Source organism: Schistocerca gregaria, chromosome X (genome assembly GCF_023897955.1).
Source record: "Schistocerca gregaria isolate iqSchGreg1 chromosome X, iqSchGreg1.2, whole genome shotgun sequence".
Taxonomy (NCBI): domain Eukaryota; kingdom Metazoa; phylum Arthropoda; class Insecta; order Orthoptera; family Acrididae; genus Schistocerca; species Schistocerca gregaria.
This window is the reverse complement of record NC_064931.1, coordinates 724130766-724151591: the sequence shown is the minus strand read 5'-3', so window position 1 is coordinate 724151591 and position 20826 is coordinate 724130766. Positions and strand designations below refer to the sequence as shown.

The following is a 20826-nucleotide window of genomic DNA, read 5'->3' as shown; positions in this document are numbered from 1 at the left end:
CAAAGTTGTGGTGGTCTTCTGCAACTGTCATAGGAACCACATTGGAGATTCAGTCATATCTCTTCCATTTGACTCTTTTCTGTTGTCTTTCCTTGATGCATTGACATCACTTTATGAATTCCTCTTTTGCTGTGGCGTTCTTTACCAGAAGAGCTTAGTACATGTCTTTTGCAATCCCTTTCCATCATTTATGAGGTTTCATCAGCTTCTGTCATATTTGGATTTAAAATACGGCATAGAACAAAAACATTATGTATGTGGGACTGTGTCATTTTCCTACAATGTTGGGGTCTATTCTTCAATTTTTCGTGAACTAAGTGGACTTGCTGTTCGTTGTGACCAAATGTTTTCTTCAGATCAGCTTGAAATTTGTCCCACTTATTCAGCTTCTCTTCGTTGTTCTACAACCCTTGCTGGGCTGCACTGTCCCAGTAAAAGTACACATCTGCTGAACACATCACGTCATCCCACCTGGCAACTCGATCCAATTCCTTTTAGCCATCTGTTGGATTCTAATAAATATCTCTGGAGAACACTGATTGACACATGATGTGCAGCTGCCAGCTTGGAATACATTGGTTTCCTGAAGATACAGGCCATGTGAACAATCTACTGCTTATATTCTGGTTCCTGTCTGTGAAGGTGACAGCTTTTACATTGCTTAAGTGGATCCGAAGTGATGTAGATGTTCTGAAGTACCTGTCGCCTCCACCAATGTCACATTGTAGCACTACTCAAGTCAAAATATGAAAGTAGAGTCGTCACCGAAGTACAAGACTTATCACTTGAAGCAAGTTTATTACCAACACCAACACACAGCCAGTGCACAATTGACCTTCCAGATAGAGTTGCAGCTATTTATACAAATGCTAAATATTCCAGACTATATAAACATTAGAAATGTAAGATATTTCAAGAATCTCCAAAAAATGTTAGATAATTGCTGATGGTCATGTTTGAACTAGTGAACCACAGCACACCAGCCAGAGATGATAAACACTATGCAACACTACATGCACAATAGATGTGGGAATAATAATGTTTTAAAGTCAACAATAATCTTTTACTCTGCAACCGGTTTCAGTGATTGCAGTGACATGCCAAAAATATTATTTTTTTTTTTTAATTTGCTTCTGATGAGCATTTGACAAATGTGGCTCTATACTGCACAAAGTATGATCTTAATTAATTCTGCAGGTACCTTTTTTTCTGATATGACTGACATATATTTTATATGTATTAACCAAAAATCAGTGGAAACCATATTGGGCACTTTGGAATGTTTTCTTGTATGTTTTGTGACTTAAGTTGGCACTTTGCACAGATAATCTTAAAGGGAAGCAACAGTCACATTTGAATTATGTGACCCATTTATTTTAGCAATTGAAAATAAAGGAGTAAACTGCTTTTAAAGCTTCACCAACCTTGAACAACTTTCGTTTCCAAAAAATTATCCACAAAACTGTGGCAAAGGGCAAATTTGAGCACCTGGTGGCAGAGCATTAGGAACAAAACATGCTCAGTTTCAATGGCTGTTCCACAACATTTGCCATCTTGATCCCCCAACTACCAATACCAAGTTCTTCTAATTCGATTGTAACTGTTCTTAAAATACATCATTTGGATCGCACAATCCTCATGAACTCAATCTCTGCTAGCTGCCATCCCATACTCCCCTCCAAACAAACCCCCCATTTTTCCCAGCTCACTTCATCAATCTACACCCACACTCTTCTCTCTTGTATATGACTACTTTGAAAAGATCTATACCCAAAACTAGTCCACGTATAATGTTGTTGATTTGTGTTCATGACAACATGCACCAATGTAATAACGAATAAATTTCATTGACATCAATGCCATCTCTGTAAGGTTTAGAACTTTTCTCCTTGCATTCATAGAAGGGAATTTTGAAAGCAAATCCTTTCTATTCCTATGAAACACATACCAAATCAGATACTGAGGATGTGGTGTACATGAAATGATTTAGATGGATGAATCATATTCTGAATCAGGAGAAATGGAAATTGATTTCGCTACAACTTTTAATAGGAAACCATTCACCATTGTTGTCAGTGGGACAATCGGTGTTAAAATGAATATTTAACTGTCAAGTTCTGGATATATTAACTGGTATGCCCTTAAAAATTAAAATGAAAAGAAAACTAAACTGTAATTTAAATCTATGTTATTCTCAACTGTAAAACTTCCCCTGGGAGGTGTTGCTGCTTAAAGCATTTCCTAAATAAGATGTTAATTCAAATAAACAGATAACAACTAAAACTGTATGAGTTCTTCACATACTTCATAAGAAAATAATTTCACTGAGAAAATCTCATGCAGCTACACCCTCTAGTGTTTCAACCATGGCAAACAGGTGATGGTATTGTGCTCAATAACATCTCTGGAAAATATGAAAAACACAAATTGCACTATCTTAAACTGTTGGTTAACAAGTAATGAGACGGGTAAATCAGCTCACTGGTCAAAAAGAGATGAGTGTGTATCACCTTTAATCTCTAGAAAACCATTGTGATGTTGAAAATAACCACCGAGTTCAGGGCAATTTTATTTATAGTTCACACAAACCACAGTTTCTCAATTTGCTCCATAAACAGAAAATTCATGTCATTTTCAAAATGTGCGTAATTAACAGCTGCACAATGATTACTGATAAAAGTGTGACAACACATAATCTTAGCGATTTTAATTGGACGCTTGAAATTTGAAATTTGTGGTAAGGTCTTATGGGACCAAACTGCTGAGGACATCGGTCCCTTAGCTTATGCACCATTTAACCTATCTTAAGCTAAGGACAATACACACCCATGACCAAGGGAGGACTCGAACCTCTGACAGGGGCAGCCACATGGGCCATGACAAGGTGCCTCAGACCGCATGGCTACCCCGTGCGGCCTCAACACTCACAAAAGAAAACAACTTACCTGGCAAAACAGAGCTTTCCGCAGAGTTTCCACATCTGTGCCTTCCTCTTGCAACATGAATTCTGTTATGGCTTTTGAAAGTTTTGTGGCTTTGGAAGAATGGGGCAGTGTGTGTTGTTTGTCTGTAACACAAAAGTTCAAAACAATAACTTTTGAATGCAGTTAACTGCAAGGAAAATGCAGGAAACATCTGTGCTGATGATCTGCAAAAGGGCAAACACATTCCATGAGACGATGTGCTGTGGTACAAGACATACTGGGGATGAAGTCCTAATTGGTGTATCTCCTCCCCCCAACCTCTTTCTCTCTCCCTCCCTCTTCACTAAATCTGAATGAATAGCACGTCTTGGAAATTAAAATAGGTAACCACAGTACAGAGGCAGAGTGTTATCCTCCGCTCATTGGAAATGTACAGACTCATTTATTGAACTTCTTGAACTATGCTGTCACTGTAAAAACTTCACTGGAAGGACAACAATTGAAGAACAGGTAAGTAAAAAATTGTTCCAAATTGTTTGCATAATTTCAGATTTTTGCAAAATTTTTCACAGTGGCTACGCAAGAGATCTCAGGAAATGCCTTTATGCAAATTGTGCAAAGAGACAAACTGTGCCCTTAAGAACACAACTGTTGTAATTAATTTGACTTACTATTGACTTCATAATAAGGGGAAGGACTATTTTTCATTTGGTTAAGTACAAATTGATAATTTAGAGAGAGGTTCTGAAAATAACACCACATGTGTGGTGGCAACAATCATGATCATATATGCTGGTTTGAAACGGAAAGTATGAGTCTAGAGTACTGTACATTTTGATGGTTTTCAAGTAAGGTAAATAGCTGAAGATGGCAGTTTCTTGGGTGAAATAAGCTTCAGTGACTGAACACATTGTTCACTATCCACAAGGTTTAGATGCAGAAGTGGATAATGATGACACTGAGATTGTGGATGACCACATGTGGCCTCTGCTTCATTATATTAATTATCTCTTTACCTACACTCATATTAATAAGACTAAATGTGAATACCACAAAGTTTTCTTAATTAAAGAAACTAATTTGACAGATGACATAAAAAGTCTTACACTTGCAACTGGCAGAGTTTGGTTATTTTTATCTACCACTTGAAATTTTTAGTTTCATGGCTTACACTTACGTTGTGACAAAGAATATACTTGTTGAAAATAAAATTATTTCTACAATAAAGCAATCAGAGAATCATTTTCCTACAGCAGACCCTAAAGTGCATGCCAAATGACTTACATATGAGTCATCACAATGCACAATGACTGAGAAGGCTGCCAGAGGTGGCCCGATAGCCGACGGTAGTCACTTAGGCTGATGTGCACATGCTGCACAACACCATTGGTGCCTGCTGGGAATTGAATTTTTATACAAGCATACTCAAGTCTCCAAACTCTCAGTTGTCAAAGTTATTCCAGTCATGCGATTATTCTCTGTGTACTTATATTCTCCATGACCCAATAAAACTTAGTTATTTAAGACAGTGTGTTTCCTTGTGTTCCTACAGGTGGCAACACGCAAAGATAAGATTTTTGTGTGTTCAAAATCCTGAGGATTTACTGATATTCAGCTCTACAATGGAAGATCTATTCTAGTCACTCATCCAACAACAGCTGCATACTGTGGTCATGTTGCAACAGTTGTTGGCTATGTCCAACCCGGTTCCACCACCACCTGCTCAGCCAATTGCTCACCCGCCACCATTCCCCCTTTGATGAATCCAAACAAGGCTAGAATGCTTACAAAAAAGATCTGCCAACATTTCATGGTATTCTGCATGGTTGACAAGGACGTCTGTAAGGCTTTTCTCTTCACTGGATAGCCCCTCATATTTTTCACTACTGTGGCAGTCTGCTCTTCTGCAGGAACCAATGTCACTTTCATCTGACAATATGTTTCGTTTGCTGTCTCCTATCACTACATGAGTACATGAGGTATCGAGCTTGGACAGCTGAGCTTCACAGTCTCAGTCATAAATGTTACTTTGTTATGGCTATGTCTCAGGAGTCATGTGCAAACACCATGGTCCAAGACGCAATCATCTGTTCAGCTCTTGATGAGGAAGTGCATCAACATGTCCTTCATTTTAAGGTTCCTATGCTGAAAGAAGTTTTGAATACTGCACAGGTTTTTGAGGTTTCCCGTGTCACAGGCTGCCAGTTAGAGGCTTGGAGTGATGTAGTCATTGTTGACAGCATACAATCTCAGTGCATGGAACCTAGTGCGCTAGAGGATGAAGGGGTGGTTGCAATATAAACACGCTCACTGAACGGCCGTGGACAAACACATTGTTGGCAGCAGGAACAGTGAACTCTTCTTCCTTTATGGCCCTCTCATTTTGTACAGCTCAAGCAGGCAAACTGTCCCAGTCAGTGGGCCACACCATAAATGTAAGAAGGAAGGTCATACAGCAGCATTATGTCAATCTCTAGCCCCTCAGGACTCCTTGCAGGCCTCAATGGATGTGGATATTCATGCTGTTTCGTCACTGTGTTTGCTACTGTCTGAAGGCCAGAGCAAACATTTCATTTCATTGAAGTGCGGATGATGAACCTACCATTGTGCCTACAGGTTGACTTGGGAGCCACTGTGTCCCTACTTAGCAATCAGTCATATGTCACGCTTGGTTCCCCAAAATTGGCACACAATGAGTATCAGCTGGTAAGCTACAACAAACTGCTAATTCCTATTCTTGGCCAGTTCATGATCGACACAGTTCACAAGTTTGTTGCATGTTCTCTTCTGTACTTGTTGGTCAATGATGCGAGAGCTGAAAATTTATTTGGGTTGAATGTCATTACTACTTCTGGTTTTTCTATCATGGATGCAGTGCATCTGGAGTCAGATCAAGTACATTATCACAAACTGGATTTCTTGTGTTCTAGGTTTAGGATATGTTTGCCCAAGCGTTGGGTTGTACAAACAATTTCATTGCCCACATCACCCTCAACCTTTCCGCCCACTGTTTATTTGGGACATGGAATCTCCCAGCACTGCGCACAACCACTGGAACAGCACACTGCAACCACTACAGCTTTGCCTCATCTGTCTAATCTAAGGGAACTTCAGGCATTTCTTGTCAAAGTGACGTACTATCACTATTTCATTCCCAGAGCAGTTACTATTGCCCACCACTTGCATCTGTTACTTTGGAAAAATACTTATTGCCTGTGAGCATGCAATAATGCAGCTCGAAGATAGTCTTCACTCTGCAACTTGTCTTGCTATGTTTCAACCTGGCAAGTATCTGATCCTAATCATGGATACATCTGAGTATGAGGTGGGGGTGGTCTTGGCCCATTTTCATTCAGATGGCTTAGAACAACCTATTGCCTTTAGATCGAAAGCTCTCAACTCTGCTCAACAACATTATTCTCAGGTGGATAAGGAAGCCCTTGCTATAACCTATGCCATAAAATAGTTTCATTCCTGAAGAGGGGCAGCAGCCTTTTCAGTAGTTGCAGGGGCAACAGTCTGGATGATTGACTGATCTGGCCTTGCAATATTAACCAAAACGGCCTTGCTGTGCTGGTACTGCGAACAGCTGAAAGCAAGGGGAAACTACAGCCGTAATTTTTCCCGAGGACATGCAGCTTTACTGTATGATTAAATGATGATGGTGTCCTTTTGGGTAAAATATTCCGGAGGTAAAATAGTCCCCCATTCCGGGCGAGGACTACTCAGGAGGATGTCATTATCAGGAGAAAGAAAACTGGCGTTCTACGGATCGGAGCGTGGAATGTCAGATCCCTTAATCGGGCGGGTAGGTTAGAAAATTTAAAAAGGGAAATGGATAGGTTAAAGTTAGATATAGTGGGAATTAGTGAAGTTTGGTGGCAGGAGGAACAAGACTTTTGGTCAGGTGAATACAGGGTTATAAATACAAAATCAAATAGGTATCATGCAGGAGTAGGTTTAATAATGAATAAAAAAATAGGAGTGCGGGTAAGCTACTACAAACAGCATAGTGAACGCATTATTGTGGCCAAGATAGATACGAAGCCCACACCTACTACAGTAGTACAAGTTTATATGCCAACTAGCTCTGCAGATGATGAAGAAATTGATGAAATGTATGATGAGATAAAAGAAATTATTCAGGTAGTGAAGGGAGACGAAAATTTAATAGTCATGGGTGACTGGAATTCGGTAGTAGGAAAAGGGAGAGAAAGAAACATAGTAGGTGAATATGGATTGGGGGTAAGAAATGAAAGAGGAAGCCGCCTGGTAGAATTTTGCACAGAGCACAACTTAATCATTGGTGACACTTGGTTCAAGAATCATAAAAGAAGGCTGTATACACGAAAGAAGCCTGGAGATACTGACAGGTTTCAGATAGATTATATAATGGTAAGACAGAGATTTAGGAATCAGGTTTTAAATTGTAGGGCATTTCCAAGGGCACATATGGACTCTGACCACAATCTATTGGTTATGACCTGTAGATTAAAACTGAAGAAACTGCAAAAAGGTGGGAATTTAAGGACATGGGATCTGGATAAGCTGAAAGATCCACAGGTTGTACATAGTTTCAAGGAGAGCATAAGGGAACAATTGACAGAAATGGGAGAAAGAAACACAGTAGAAGAAGAATGGGTAGCTCTGAGGGATGAAGTAGTGAAGGCAGCAGAGGATAAAGTAGGTAAAAAGACGAGGATTGCTAGAACTCCTTGGGTAACAGAAGAAATATTGAATTTAATTGATGAAAGGAGAAAATATAAAAATGCAGTAAATGAAGCAGGCAAAAAGGAATACAAACGTCTCAGAAATGAGATCGACAGGAAGTGCAAAATGGCTAAGCAGGGACAGCTAGAGGACAAATGTAAGGATGTAGAAGCTTATCTCACTAGGGGTAAGATAGATACTGCCTACAAGAAAATTAAAGAGACCTTTGGAGAGAAGAGAATCACTTGTACGAATATCAAGAGCTCAGATGGCAACCCAGTTCTAAGCAAAGAAGGGAAAGCACAAAGGTGGAAGGAGTATATAGAGGGTTTATACAAGGGCGATGTACTTGAGGACAATATTATGGAAATGGAAGAAGATGTACATGAAGACGAAATGGGAGATAAGATACTGCGTGAAGAGTTTGACAGAGCACTGAAAGATCTGAGTCGAAACAAGGCCCCGGGAGTAGACAACATTCCATTAGAACTACTGACGGCCTTGGGAGAGCCAGTCATGACAAAACTCTACCAGCTGGTGAGCAAGATGTATGAGACAGGCGAAATACCCTCAGACTTCAAGAAGAATATAATAATTCCAACCCCAAAGAAAGTAGGTGCTGAAAATTACCGAAGAATCAGTTTAATAAGTCACAGCTGCAAAATACTAACACAAATTCTTTACAGGCAAATGGAAAAACTGGTAGATGTGGACCTCGGGGAGGATCAGTTTGGATTCCGTCGAAATGTTGGAACACATGAGGCAATACTGACCTTACGACTTATCTTAGAAGAAAGATTAAGAAAAGGCAAACCTACATTTCTAGCATTTGTAGACTTGGAGAAAGCTTTTGACAATGTTGACTGGAATACTCTCTTTCAAATTCTGAAGGTGGCAGGGGTAAAATACAGGGAGCGAAAGGCTATTTACAATTTGTACAGAAACCAGATGGCAATCATAAGAGTCGAGGGGCTGCATGAAAGGGAAGCAGTGGTTGGGAAAGGAGTGAGACAGGGTTGTAGCCTCTCCCCGATGTTATTCAATCTGTATATTGAGAAAGCAGTAAAGGAAACAAAAGAAAAATTCGGAGTAGGTATTAAAATTCATGGAAAAGAAGTAAAAACTTTGAGGTTCACCGATGACATTGTAATTCTGTCAGAGACAGCAAAGGACCTGGAAGAGCAGTTGAACGGAATGGACTGTGTCTTGAAAGGAGGCTATAAGATGAACATCAACAAAAGCAAAACGAGGATAATGCAATGTAGTCAAATTAAATTGGGTGATGCTGAGGAAATTAGATTAGGAAATGAGACATTTAAAGTAGTAAAGGAGTTTTTCTATTTAGGAAGTAAAATAACTGATGATGGTCGAAGTAGGGAGGATATAAAATGTAGACTGGCAATGGCAAGGAAAGCGATTCTGAAGAAGAGAAATTTGTTAACATCAAATATAGATTTATGTATCAGGAAGTCGTTTCTGAAAGTATTTGTATGGAGTGTAGCCATGTATGGAAGTGAAACATGGACGATAACTAGTATGGACAAGAAGAGAATAGAAGCTTTCAAAATGTGGCGCTACAGAAGAATGCTGAAGATATGCTGGGTAGATCACGTAACTAATGAGGAGGTATTGAATAGGATTGGGGAGAAGAGAAGTTTGTGGCACAACTTGACTAGAAGATGGGATCGGTTGCTAGGACATGTCCTGAGGCATCAAGGGATCACAAATTTAGCATTGGAGGGCAGCGTGGAGGGTAAAAATCATAGAGGGAGACCAAGAGATTAATACACTAAGCAGATTCAGAAGGATGTAGGCTGTAGTAGGTACTGGGAGATGAAGAGGCTTGCACAGGATAGAGTAGCTTGGAGAGCTGCATCAAGCCAGTCCCAGGACTGAAGACAACAACAACATGTGTTCGTATTAAGCAAAATTTCATTGAATTACCAACCATAAGCCCTTGGTATCCCTGTTTAGCCCATCAGTGTCCTTACTGGACAAAGCCACCCATTGTCTTCAGCACTAGGCTCAGTTCTTGTCCTGGTACAATTATGAGATCTATTTGCATCCCATACTGCAACATGCGAACACGGATGCTCTATCACCGTTCCTTATGGACCCTGACCCTCCATTCAAGCAAGAGCAGCTGCTCTGTTTTCAACTGAATATGGAGGCAAGGAAAACAGTGGATGGTTTTCCCATCATCACTTCCTGTATTGCTTCTCAGGAATTTCTTTATTGCCTCTTCTGTGGCAGCAGATCTTATGCTCCAGCAGGTGGTGTGCACAGTACGACTGAGGTGGCCGACCTTCTGATGGGCTGGATGTCACACATTCTTCACAATTATTAGAGATTGTGCCATTGTCTCTCCCTCTTGGATGTAATTTTTCTTTTGTTGACAGACATGATTACTCCCTGCATCACGATTACAGTGGCTCTGGGGTGGGACATATTCTGTTTCCTACATCATGGTCACTGGGGAACTTCTCACATGAAACTGTTGGTGCACGACGAAGTGTTTGGCCAGGCATCAATCATGAGGTGGATCACTTTGTTATGGCCTGTTGCAAGTGTTTGTTCCAGCAGGTGGGGCTGCACATTGTTTTGCCACAATGGCTGGCTCCTATATAGCACTGGGAGAGAGTCCACATTGAATTTGCTGGTCCCTTCTTATACGCTCTCTGGTTGTTGACAACTGACACTTTTCCTCATTTCATTGTGTCATTTGTTATCCATCTGTGACAGCATGTGCAACTGCCAAGGACCTGTCAGAGATATTATCCATCAAAGGTTTGCCTTGCTGTTTGGTTTCAGACAATGGTCCTCAGTTCGTAGCTCAGTCTTTCAAGGACTTCTGTTCCCACAATGGTATTTGCTACATCATGGCAGCTCCTTTCCATCTGTAGTTGAACATAGAGGTGGACTGCATTGTCTGGACATTTAAGATACAGATCTGCAAGTACGTGGCAGATTTTGCCACTGAAGAGGCTCTTACCTTTTACTTAAGCTCACACAGAATGGTGCCGACTGGGGCCTAGAGTCCTGCAGAGCTCGTGCACAGCCATCAATCACAGACACTGTCCAACCTCTTGCTCCCACACTAGCATCCCCCAGCAGCACTAGTTTCATCAAAGTTCACAACTGGAACACCCATCTGGGCCAGAGGTTTTGCACAGTGCCCTCATTGGATTCAAACAGTGGTTCAAAGCAGCTGTGGGCAATGTGTCTTCATGGATCACAACAAGGATCAACTTTTGTCATGCAACCAGAACCAGTTCCCTGCAAGGAGAGGCGTGAGGCCTCCTCTTTGGGATGGGGGACTGATGCCACCTGTTCATCCAGCACAGTCTGTTCATCCCGCACTAACCATTCATCCCACGTTGCCCGTTCATTCCCTGCTGCCCATTCACTCCTCAATGCCCATTCACTCCTCAATGCTCATTTACTCCCACCACCGGTTTCCCATTCTCTGCTCTACTGATGCTTCTTGTGGCCATTGCCAGCCCCTCCCCCTGCGTGAAGTCCACAATGCTGAAGGCAGGGATTGCAATCACACTTCTGGTGCTTCTCCTCACAAGTTCACCATCACTACTCCGACAGTTGATGCCCATTGGCCTGGACCGTGACATTAAGATAGAATCCCTTTGGTTGCTGGTCCTGTCTCACAAGCATCCATGTCATCGGAGGTGTCCTCATCACAATCACTTTTGTTTGTGTGCACTGGTCCCAGTAGATTGAGAACTACTCTTATCTTTGGCTGCCGCTACGGAAGCCACCAGACACACTATAGACGCCTCAGCAATTGCAGAATCAAAGATGGTGATACCTGGCCCTTCCCCCTGGCAAGGAAGGAGGAATGCAGTAACCCACTGATCACTACATCTACCACAGCTGTAAGTTGGGCCACTATGGCAAGCACAGCACATGCCAGCATTGAGCGACTCACTGCACAACAACTGAGGCTGCCACCTGGGATGGCCCAATTGCCATCAGCAGTCATCTGGTCTGATGTGCATGCCCATCGTGAGACCAGCAATGCCTGCCTGGAATTGTATCTTTATAAGGGCATACTTGAACCTCCAAGCTCTCAGTTGTCAAAAGTATTCCAGTCATCTTATTATTCTCTGTGTACTCACTGTGTCGTTGCCACTCCATGAGCCAATTAAATTTAGTTACTTAAGACTGTGTGTTTCCTTGTGTTCCTAGTTATTACAGTTCAGTACTCTCAGCTGAAATAAAAACTAAACTTTCCTTTCAATTTCTCATCAGTAGCCCATGCTTCCTTAACTATTTTCATAAAATGTATTCACAGAATAAAAGGTTTTTGCCTTAAAAAGTCAGTTACAGAAATCTGCCACTTACAATGAAGTGGGTGTAATTTCATGTTTCAGAATTTAGCCAGAGCTTCCTGCATTCAGGACATCAGGGATCAGCTACATATGATGAGATCATGGAGGTAGCATTGCTACATCTCCATGAAAGAGTAAGACACACATCTCAATCAAATATGTTCCTCTACTAGTCCTGTTCCTACATATCCAATTGTAGAACCTATGGTTGTAGCATTCATAAGCAACAGAAGGGATACATCAGTGACAATGAAAATTTGAGTAGCTCCTGTGAGTGCTGTCAGATGACCTAAATAGATACAGTGGCAGCCTGTGATAGGCACGAGATTGATATTCAATGGCCTGGCACAGATTTTCATTCGTCACAACATATTCATTACATTATGGTTTCAGTCATTCTGGACAGATTCCATGTCATATTTCATCAATTTTATCACCATCAATTCTATTCATTTCATTACAATGACTTAAGATGGCAAAGGAAACTGGCCATGTCCTTTTCAAAGGAACCACACCATCATTCACCTCAGCTGATTTAGGTAAAACTGGGAAACATAAATCTTGATGACTGATTAGTAATTTCAATCCCATACTTTCTGAATGCAATTACAGTACCTTAAACATTTCACAGTCTTGGTGAGTTTATGCCAAGCTGATAAGATGAAGGTTATCTCCTGTTGTGATCACATTGTGAAGTCTACTACCCATTCTTCATTTTGTATAGCTCTCATATTCATTGGCTTCACATGGGTATCTCTATGAAACAGTCATCTCCTGTATGAGCCAAAATGTCATAATATGACAAATCCATCTCTCAAAGACTCTTCATTCAGTCCCATTTATAATTAAGTCAGAATAAAAAGTCATACTGGCACTTGCTTTCATGTCTCCATTTGGCCAACAATTCACTGTAAACAAATCTGAAGGCTCAAACAGTGGCTCCTAGCCAAACGTCTTGACAGTATCTAACTGAAAAGATTTAGTAATTTTTTTTAACCAAATTTAATAGTGATAAGGCCTATGACCATCCTGAAACATATGAAATACAATGTCTGCTTCAGTAAGCTATTTTATGCACTATCACATGGGAAATTCATGAAAAATGTTCCTATTACCATCTGTGACTTGAACTGAAAACAAATCTTGACAAAGCTTAGTCTAAAACATTTCTAATATGATTTAATCATACCAGGTGATGGAAGTGTGCATCCTGAAATTTAACATGATTTGTTTTATTTACAATAATTGACTAAAGAAGGCTTTCCAATGCACATTAAGAAATAATGCAAAACAATAACCACCTACATAGAAGTGGAAATTACAAAAGCATCCACTGAGTAAAACTTATATTACATATCCAGGAATCGTAGGTCAGTTTGTACCAAATTTAAGAGGCAGCACAAAAGATAGAAATTATTGGAATCAGATTCCACTTTCACTTCACACTCTACAAAGTCCAGACACCCGACCGATAAGTCCCCCATGACTGAGGGTTCTGGGTGACTTTTCCGAACTTTACCCCATTTCCTAAACCTCACGAGTCCTTTACATTCACTCCTCTTCCTCCCCCTTCAACCTTTCTGCCAGAAGAAGGAGCCACTGGCTTCAAAAACTTGCAAACTGTTATGTATGCTCTCCTGCTGCCACTTGGTGAGTAGATTTTTTTATCCATTCAATTACATGGAAATGTTGACACCTGTTAGTACCTTAGAGCAATTACTACATGATGTGATGATGAAATATCAGTATTGCATACCAGACTAAATTTCAGTAATAGAAATAACAAAGCTTCACATCCACTTAACTTTGCTTCATTAGTTACAGACCATCGTTCATATAACATAAAACATGAAGATGTTCACCTGTTTTCTTTGCAGAAGCATTTTTACAATTCTCCCACAAGTCAATAATGTCAACATCTTCGTCTTTCTTTTCATCTCCTGCACTAAAATTTGTATCTGCACTGTTGTCAATGCTTTTATACTTTGCTTCCATGCCTTGGCTCTGAAAGAAAATAATTCCACTATATTCCACAGTATACAAAGGGAAGCTGAGTTAAGCAAATAAAGGATGCATACTGGGCTTGCAAATGCAAACAAAAATAAACTGCTTTTTGTCATCTTGTATTGCACAGCATTCTCTTCCACAGAAAATACTACAACTCATAATTCCTAATAAATTGCATCAATAATTATACAATGGAATGAGGCTTGTGCTATTTGAGAATTGTAGTGTAAGAAAATGTTGTGATACTATTGTTTTTATTAATATTGAACGAGTCTTCTGTTCACACATGTTTATGCACATTAACTATCAACACATAATATCATGCAAGAGACAGCAAAAATTTCAAAATGTAAATCTAAAAATGGTGCTTACAAGAATGGCTGAAATTACAAATTTAACTGAGCTTAGACTGCTTGGATTAGCCCAAGAGTGCTTTAGACATGGTGTGCCCAAGCAGGCAATGTAAGATATTTCTAGTATACCATTTCATGAAATACTGTTTTGGATCAAATAAAAACATGGTTGAAGAACTTTTCCACAACAAACAACTTACTCAAATTAGGTAGCACTGTTATGAGCAAACAATGCAAATACATGTTAACAAGGAAATGTATGACTTGCAATTCAGTACTGGTTACCATACAGTGTGAGTCAGTAACTATTGCCACCCAGAATAACTCCAAAAGTATGATAGTAGCTAAAAAGGTTGTGGGACATACGTTGCCTGGGACAATGGGGGGCATAATATGCTGTTGGTTTTTTGTTGCTAGGTGGGGTCACTGCAGAGATATGAAGGTCAACTTTGTTTTTTTAAATGGGATGTTATATTTTGGTACTTATTTTGTGATAGCGGCTACTGAGACAAATCGAATGATGTGTAACAGTAAGGTCAATGAAGGTGTTTGAAGTGTTGACCATTGGTATCAATGCAGTGCTGCAATCTTCTTATCCATGGATCGAGTGATATTTCTTATCACATCGGCACTTATCGAAGCACATGCTCTGACAATTCTCTCTCGCATATCCTCAGGAGTAATTGGAATGTCTATATCCTCTGTGTCCAATCCAGCAATTTGGGAACTTTCTCTGCAACTCATTTCTAGCCATCAGCGAAAAATATGCTTCTGTTCCTTGTTCCTAAAGGTATTTCTTCCAACAACAGACCTAATGTTTCTTGCAGGAATGTGGTGTACTTCCTACCATTAAGATTTCCTTCGATGAAATAGGGGCCTATAATTCTGTCCTCCAGAATCCCACACCACACATTCACTGACCACAGTTACTGGTGTGCAACTTGCCACAGCCAACATGGATTTTCAATTGCCCAATAATGCGTGTTGTGCAAATTATCACTTCCATGGTTCGTGAATGTGGCTCCGTCAGTAAATAAAATCAAATTGATAAATGTGTCATCCCTCTGAATCTGAAGTCGAGCCCATCGCCAGAATTCAATACGATCTGTACCAGTTAATTCTTGGTGGAGACTGATATGGTAAGGACAATATTTATGTTGCTGCAGAACATGAACAACACTAATCCAGCTAATGCCAGATTCCCTTGTGATTTGAACTGAACTAACACAAGGATCAAGTTGTTCTCAATTTATCATACACATATTTAAATGTATGACGTGTAGGTTGAGTACATTGAGGATATCTTTCAGCGTATAAGTCTCTAGCTCTCACTGAATTTCATTGTAATTCTCCATAAATGAGAAGCATATCAACTTGTTCTTCAGAAGAATAAATCATTCAAATTCACTTGATTCAATGATACCAGTCTTACTGTTCCTATTAGTGTTGTCTAGCGAAACTGTCAAATGGTGTTTACATGTCAATGGCACGTTAGATGGATACACCGTATTTGGCAAATATTTACTATTTGCACGATATATGAGAGAGAATTGCCAAAGCATGTGTTTTGATAAATGCCAAAGTGATAAGGAATGCCACTCAATCCATGATAAGAAGACTGCAGCACTGCACTGATACCAGTGGTCATCACTTCGAACACCTTCTGTAAATGGATGTTCATAACACCTTTTTGACCTTCGTTGACCTTCAAAGACCTTACTGTTACATTTCATTGGATTTGTCTCAATAGCCACAATCAGAAAATAAGTACTAAACTATAGCATCCCATTAAAAAAAAAAAAAAAAAAAAAAAAAAAAAAAAAAAAAAAGGGGGGGGGGGGGTTGACCTTCATATCTGACGTGACCCCACCTAGCAACAAGAAACCAACATCATATTATGGCCCCCGTTGTCCCATGTAACATTTGTCCCACAAACTTTTCAGCTACTATCATACTTCTGGAGTTATTATAGGTGGCAGTAGTTAGTGACCCACCCTGTATAATAATAATAATAATAACACACTTAAAAGGGGAAGGGGTATGATAACTACAGCACAGTGAAATACGATGACAATGAAAAAATTGATTGTAGCTAATAATTTTCACAGTACATGTGTTAACAGTTTATAATCTATTGAAGCACATTAAACATTTGCTATACTAAAAATGTTCTATTCCCATCTAAAAATATCATAAGCAAATAGCTCATTAAAAACAGCTTATATTATTGGCTACAAATCTCATAACTGCACTTAGTCACAATAAGAGGCACCAACAGTTTCTTGAAAAAAGTCATTTTGCTTTTTCTTAGTGTTAAAAAATGCTTTTATTTCATGTAACCTACCTAATTTCATAGCTGGCATCATTATAAAGTAACATCGCACAAAAATATTTGACTACATCTTGTTTGTTTTATTTCAAGGCATATGCAGTCCTGTTTGAATATATAGTGTGTGCTGATATTGTAACTAAACCTGCACATGGGTTGCACTTTCATTGTTCCATATATAGAACCGAACAAATGTGATAGTGAGATACTGCCTTTCTACAGCAATATGGGACACCATTACATGTTGATCAAGCAAACCACTGTGTAGCTCATAATATGCTAAAAATGGAAGTTTAAAATTGCAGCATATCTAAAGAAAGATCATTTCATTGTGCAGAGGTTAAATGATTTCCCACACTGAACAACAAAGAGCTAAACGTCACTGATGAAGCTCTAGTTTTATGAAATTTACAATCACATTCTTTCTGTGTTGTTTCTGATGATTAGAGCACTGTACTACAATAAGGTGGGTGGAGTAGTTGTTTGGTAGTAGTATCAGACATACTCTCTTTTGCTACTTGCATAGGAAGAAACCCATTTGCAGTTATGGGCTGCATTTATCTTTGAGCTCTGAATGTTGTGGCTCATGTTTTGCAGACTCCAGAAAAACATCTCATCCTGGGTATTAGGGAATCATCAATGGTGAAATGAGGTTTTAAATTATTATAGGGTGTTTTGTTCAAACTGGTGAGTAGGGAACATATATATATTTGACACATCTACTCTACTGGAAAATACTTACAAGCAAAATTCTTATGCCCACAAGAATGTTAACACCCACGCAACCACACATCATCGCAGTTTAGCAAATGCAGCCAGTAATGTACAGGGTGGCACACGAAATGTGTTACCAATTGTTTCTTTCTCAATTTACGATGCATATTTGATATTCCGCTGGGATCTCTACAGCAGTACCAGCAGAGCTTGGAAAAACAAATGTGTTACGAAATGACGTGTAATTCACGATACTGCCCCTAGGAGACTAGTAAGCAGCAATGGCTACCAATGGAAGACTGACGACAAAGCAACGATAGCAATTGTGTTGCTTTTTCATGAAACGAAAAGCCTTGTTGTGACTTAGAGGTGTTTTCGATCATCCACAGGTTGTATGATAAATTTCTACAGGAAGGAACAGTACTGGAAGCGAAGCGACCTTGGCCTAAGCCTGTTTGTTCGCTGGAGAATATTGAAGTGGTGTGAGTTGCTGTACAGTGAAGTCCCAGGAAATCGTGTAGAAAGGCAGCACTGCAACTGGGAATATCCAGACGCTCCGTTCAACGCATTTTTAAAAGTTACCTCCATATGTACCCATACAAGATGACCTGTGCACAGAAGCTCACTGAAGAACACAAGCAGCAGAGACTACTGTTTGCTCAGTGGGCAGAGGATAGTGAAAAACTCTCAACGACATTTGGTTTTCAGACGAAGTGCATTTTCATTTGGACGGTGTGGTTAACAAATAAAATGTATGCTTTTGGGCCACTGAAAACCCACAAGTGCTTCATGAACGACAACATTAAGCTCCGAGGATTAAAGCATGGGCAGCAATTTTCAGTCACGGACTTATCGGACCCTTTATCTTTAAAGAAACTGTGAACAGCGAGTGTTATTTGAACATGCTTCGCAATAGCTTCATTCTACAGCTGCTTGCTAGTGCCTTGCTCTTCAACATGCAGTGGTTCATGCAAGATGGAGCAAGGCCACATACTGCAAACACTGTGTTAGAGTATTTACATGAGCATTTCGACATGCACATCATTTCTCTCAGGTTTCCAGGTCGCTTCAATGATGGACAAATTTGGCCCCCAATAGTCCAGGCCTCAATCTATGTGACTTTTTTCTTTGGGGGTATCTAAAAGAAAAAAAAAATTTCGAAATGTCTACGTGATTTAATGGAGCTCAGAAGACTCTATCTTCAAGCTTGCAGTGAAATTACGGAAGACATGTGCCATAGGGTAATCACTAACTTCAGTGTTCCTTTGAAGGAAGTTAGGAAACAAAATGGTGGACATATTGAGCACATGCTGAGTTAGAACAAATCTCCATGGACGGCTCTTCATTGTAGTATATGTTCCTTTCAGATTGTATTGACAATGAAGTTTATGTTCAAAACCAAAATAGTAACACATTTCGTGTGCCACCCTGTATGTCAGTTGAGTTTGTCAATTTTAATTGTGTCCTACTGCACAAATTCATCCAATGAACAATTACGTTATATCAGAATGTAATGTAAGAGTTTCTTTTCTCAACCAAGAATTCATTTGTACATTTTTCCAACTTTCAATATGTTAGCAGCTTTTATTCCAATACAGACCTATTGTGACATTTGAGCACAAAATTTGTCAATTCTCTGCCATTTCTTTTTCAAATAACTGAATAATTTTCATTCACATATGAAAATCTTAACAACAGGAGTAAAAGCATTAGTATTCTGGACATATTGTTAGCATACCTGAGAAAATTACTTGGCATCCACTATCAAATTTTACATAATCTTGACACACTCCTCTCTTCCACATCCATATCCATGACTCTAAATAATACCAAACATTTTATAGATCAAACATTTTATAGATCAGACACCCTCCATTATGTCACCAGCTCTCATGTAGACAAATGTGCTGCCATTATACAGAAAGTATCATAATTAATAGTGAACTCTTACTCAAACCAAAGGCCAGATTGTACACTGAACTATACCTAAATCAGGTGGCTCACATACTGAAGACATTTATAAAACTAAACTCTGCCTGAATAGGCCATGATGATCAACAGTACCAATCAGCTGCCATGTCATCCTCAGTCCACAGGCATCACTGGATGCGGATAAGGAGGAGAAGTGGTCAGCAGACCGCTCTCTCAGCCATATGTCAGTTTACGAGACCGGAAGCACTACTTCTCAACGAAGTAGTTACAGAGATTCTGGAATGTTTTGAAATTCATTCTTTTGCCTGTGCTATGCTCCTTGATCGAAGCAAGGCATTTAACATTTATAACATATCCTGATATTTAATTTGAAAAATATGGATATTGAATCACACTGTATCTCTTAGACAGGAAACAAGTTGTCACTGCAAATAATTACTACAGAAGTGTCACAAGGTTCTGTCCTGGACCCTTTTCTTTTTCTTATAAACATGAATGATCCGTCTAGTTCTTCACCCTACAAGACAGTAATATATGCTGATGATATAACCCTCATAATTAAATATTTTAATATCACTACCAGATATAATAGGTAAGCAGTTGTTGGCATCCCACTTAGACAATGGATTGACATCATTTAGTCCCAGTATTACAGACACAGAAGAATTATGGCACAGTTTAAATGGACTGTAAATCATGCTCTGGAGAACTATGTGCTGGGTAAGTGTTTTAAAAACAAAATTCGGAAAACGATGAGGAAGCAATGGCTATTGTAGTCTCAGTTCAAAAGAGAACACGCAAATGATGACAGGCAAAAGTTAGTAGAAATTTGTGCAGCTGTAGAAAGATCAAAGTGTAATGCATAAAACAACTCCCACAGTCATATCTTAGAAAAGGATCTTGCTAAGAACCTGAAAATTTTCTGGTCCTATGTAAAATCACTACGCAGATCAAAGGCTTTTATCCAGTTGGTCTGGCAGAAGAAGATAGCAAAAGGAATGCCAAAGTTTTAAATTTCACACTTAAGAAAACGTTCATGCATGAGAAGGATATAAACATACTACCATTTGATCATTGTACACAGACTGAAAAGTTTCTGTCTGTGAATCAGTATGATTTTAGAAGGCACTGCTCATGCGAAACTCAGCTTGCCCTTTTTCTCACACAGTATCCTGCAAACTATGGATGAAGAGCAACAGGCAGATTCTGTATTCCTACATTTCTGGAAAGCATTTGACTTGGTGCTCCACTGCAGACTGTTAACGAAGATACGAGTGTAAGGAATGGGTTCTCAGAAATGTGAATGGCTCAAAGACTTCTTAAGTAACAGAACCCAACATGTTTGCCTCAACAGCAGGTGTTCATCAGAGCCAATGGTATTGTCAGGAGTGCCCCAGTGTAGTGTGATAGGGCCACTATTATTTTCTATATACACAGATGATCTGGCAGACAGGGTGAACACAAAACGGCAGCTGTTTGCTGATGATGCTGTAGTGTACATGAAACTGTCA

At 39.6% G+C, this 20826-nt stretch overlaps 1 protein-coding gene across 2 annotated transcripts in view; it reads right to left on the bottom strand.

Moving 5' to 3' along the window:
* Window positions 1-20826, bottom strand: part of LOC126297739 (E3 ubiquitin-protein ligase HERC2) — a 752343-nt gene that overhangs the window by 460745 nt on the left and 270772 nt on the right. For both annotated transcript variants that reach the window (XM_049988889.1, XM_049988890.1), the window contains 2 exons: window positions 13843-13984; window positions 2946-3067 (listed from right to left, as the gene is read on the bottom strand). In XM_049988889.1, coding sequence (XP_049844846.1) covers window positions 2946-3067; window positions 13843-13984 — 264 coding nt within the window. The remainder of the gene's footprint in view (window positions 1-2945; window positions 3068-13842; window positions 13985-20826) is intronic.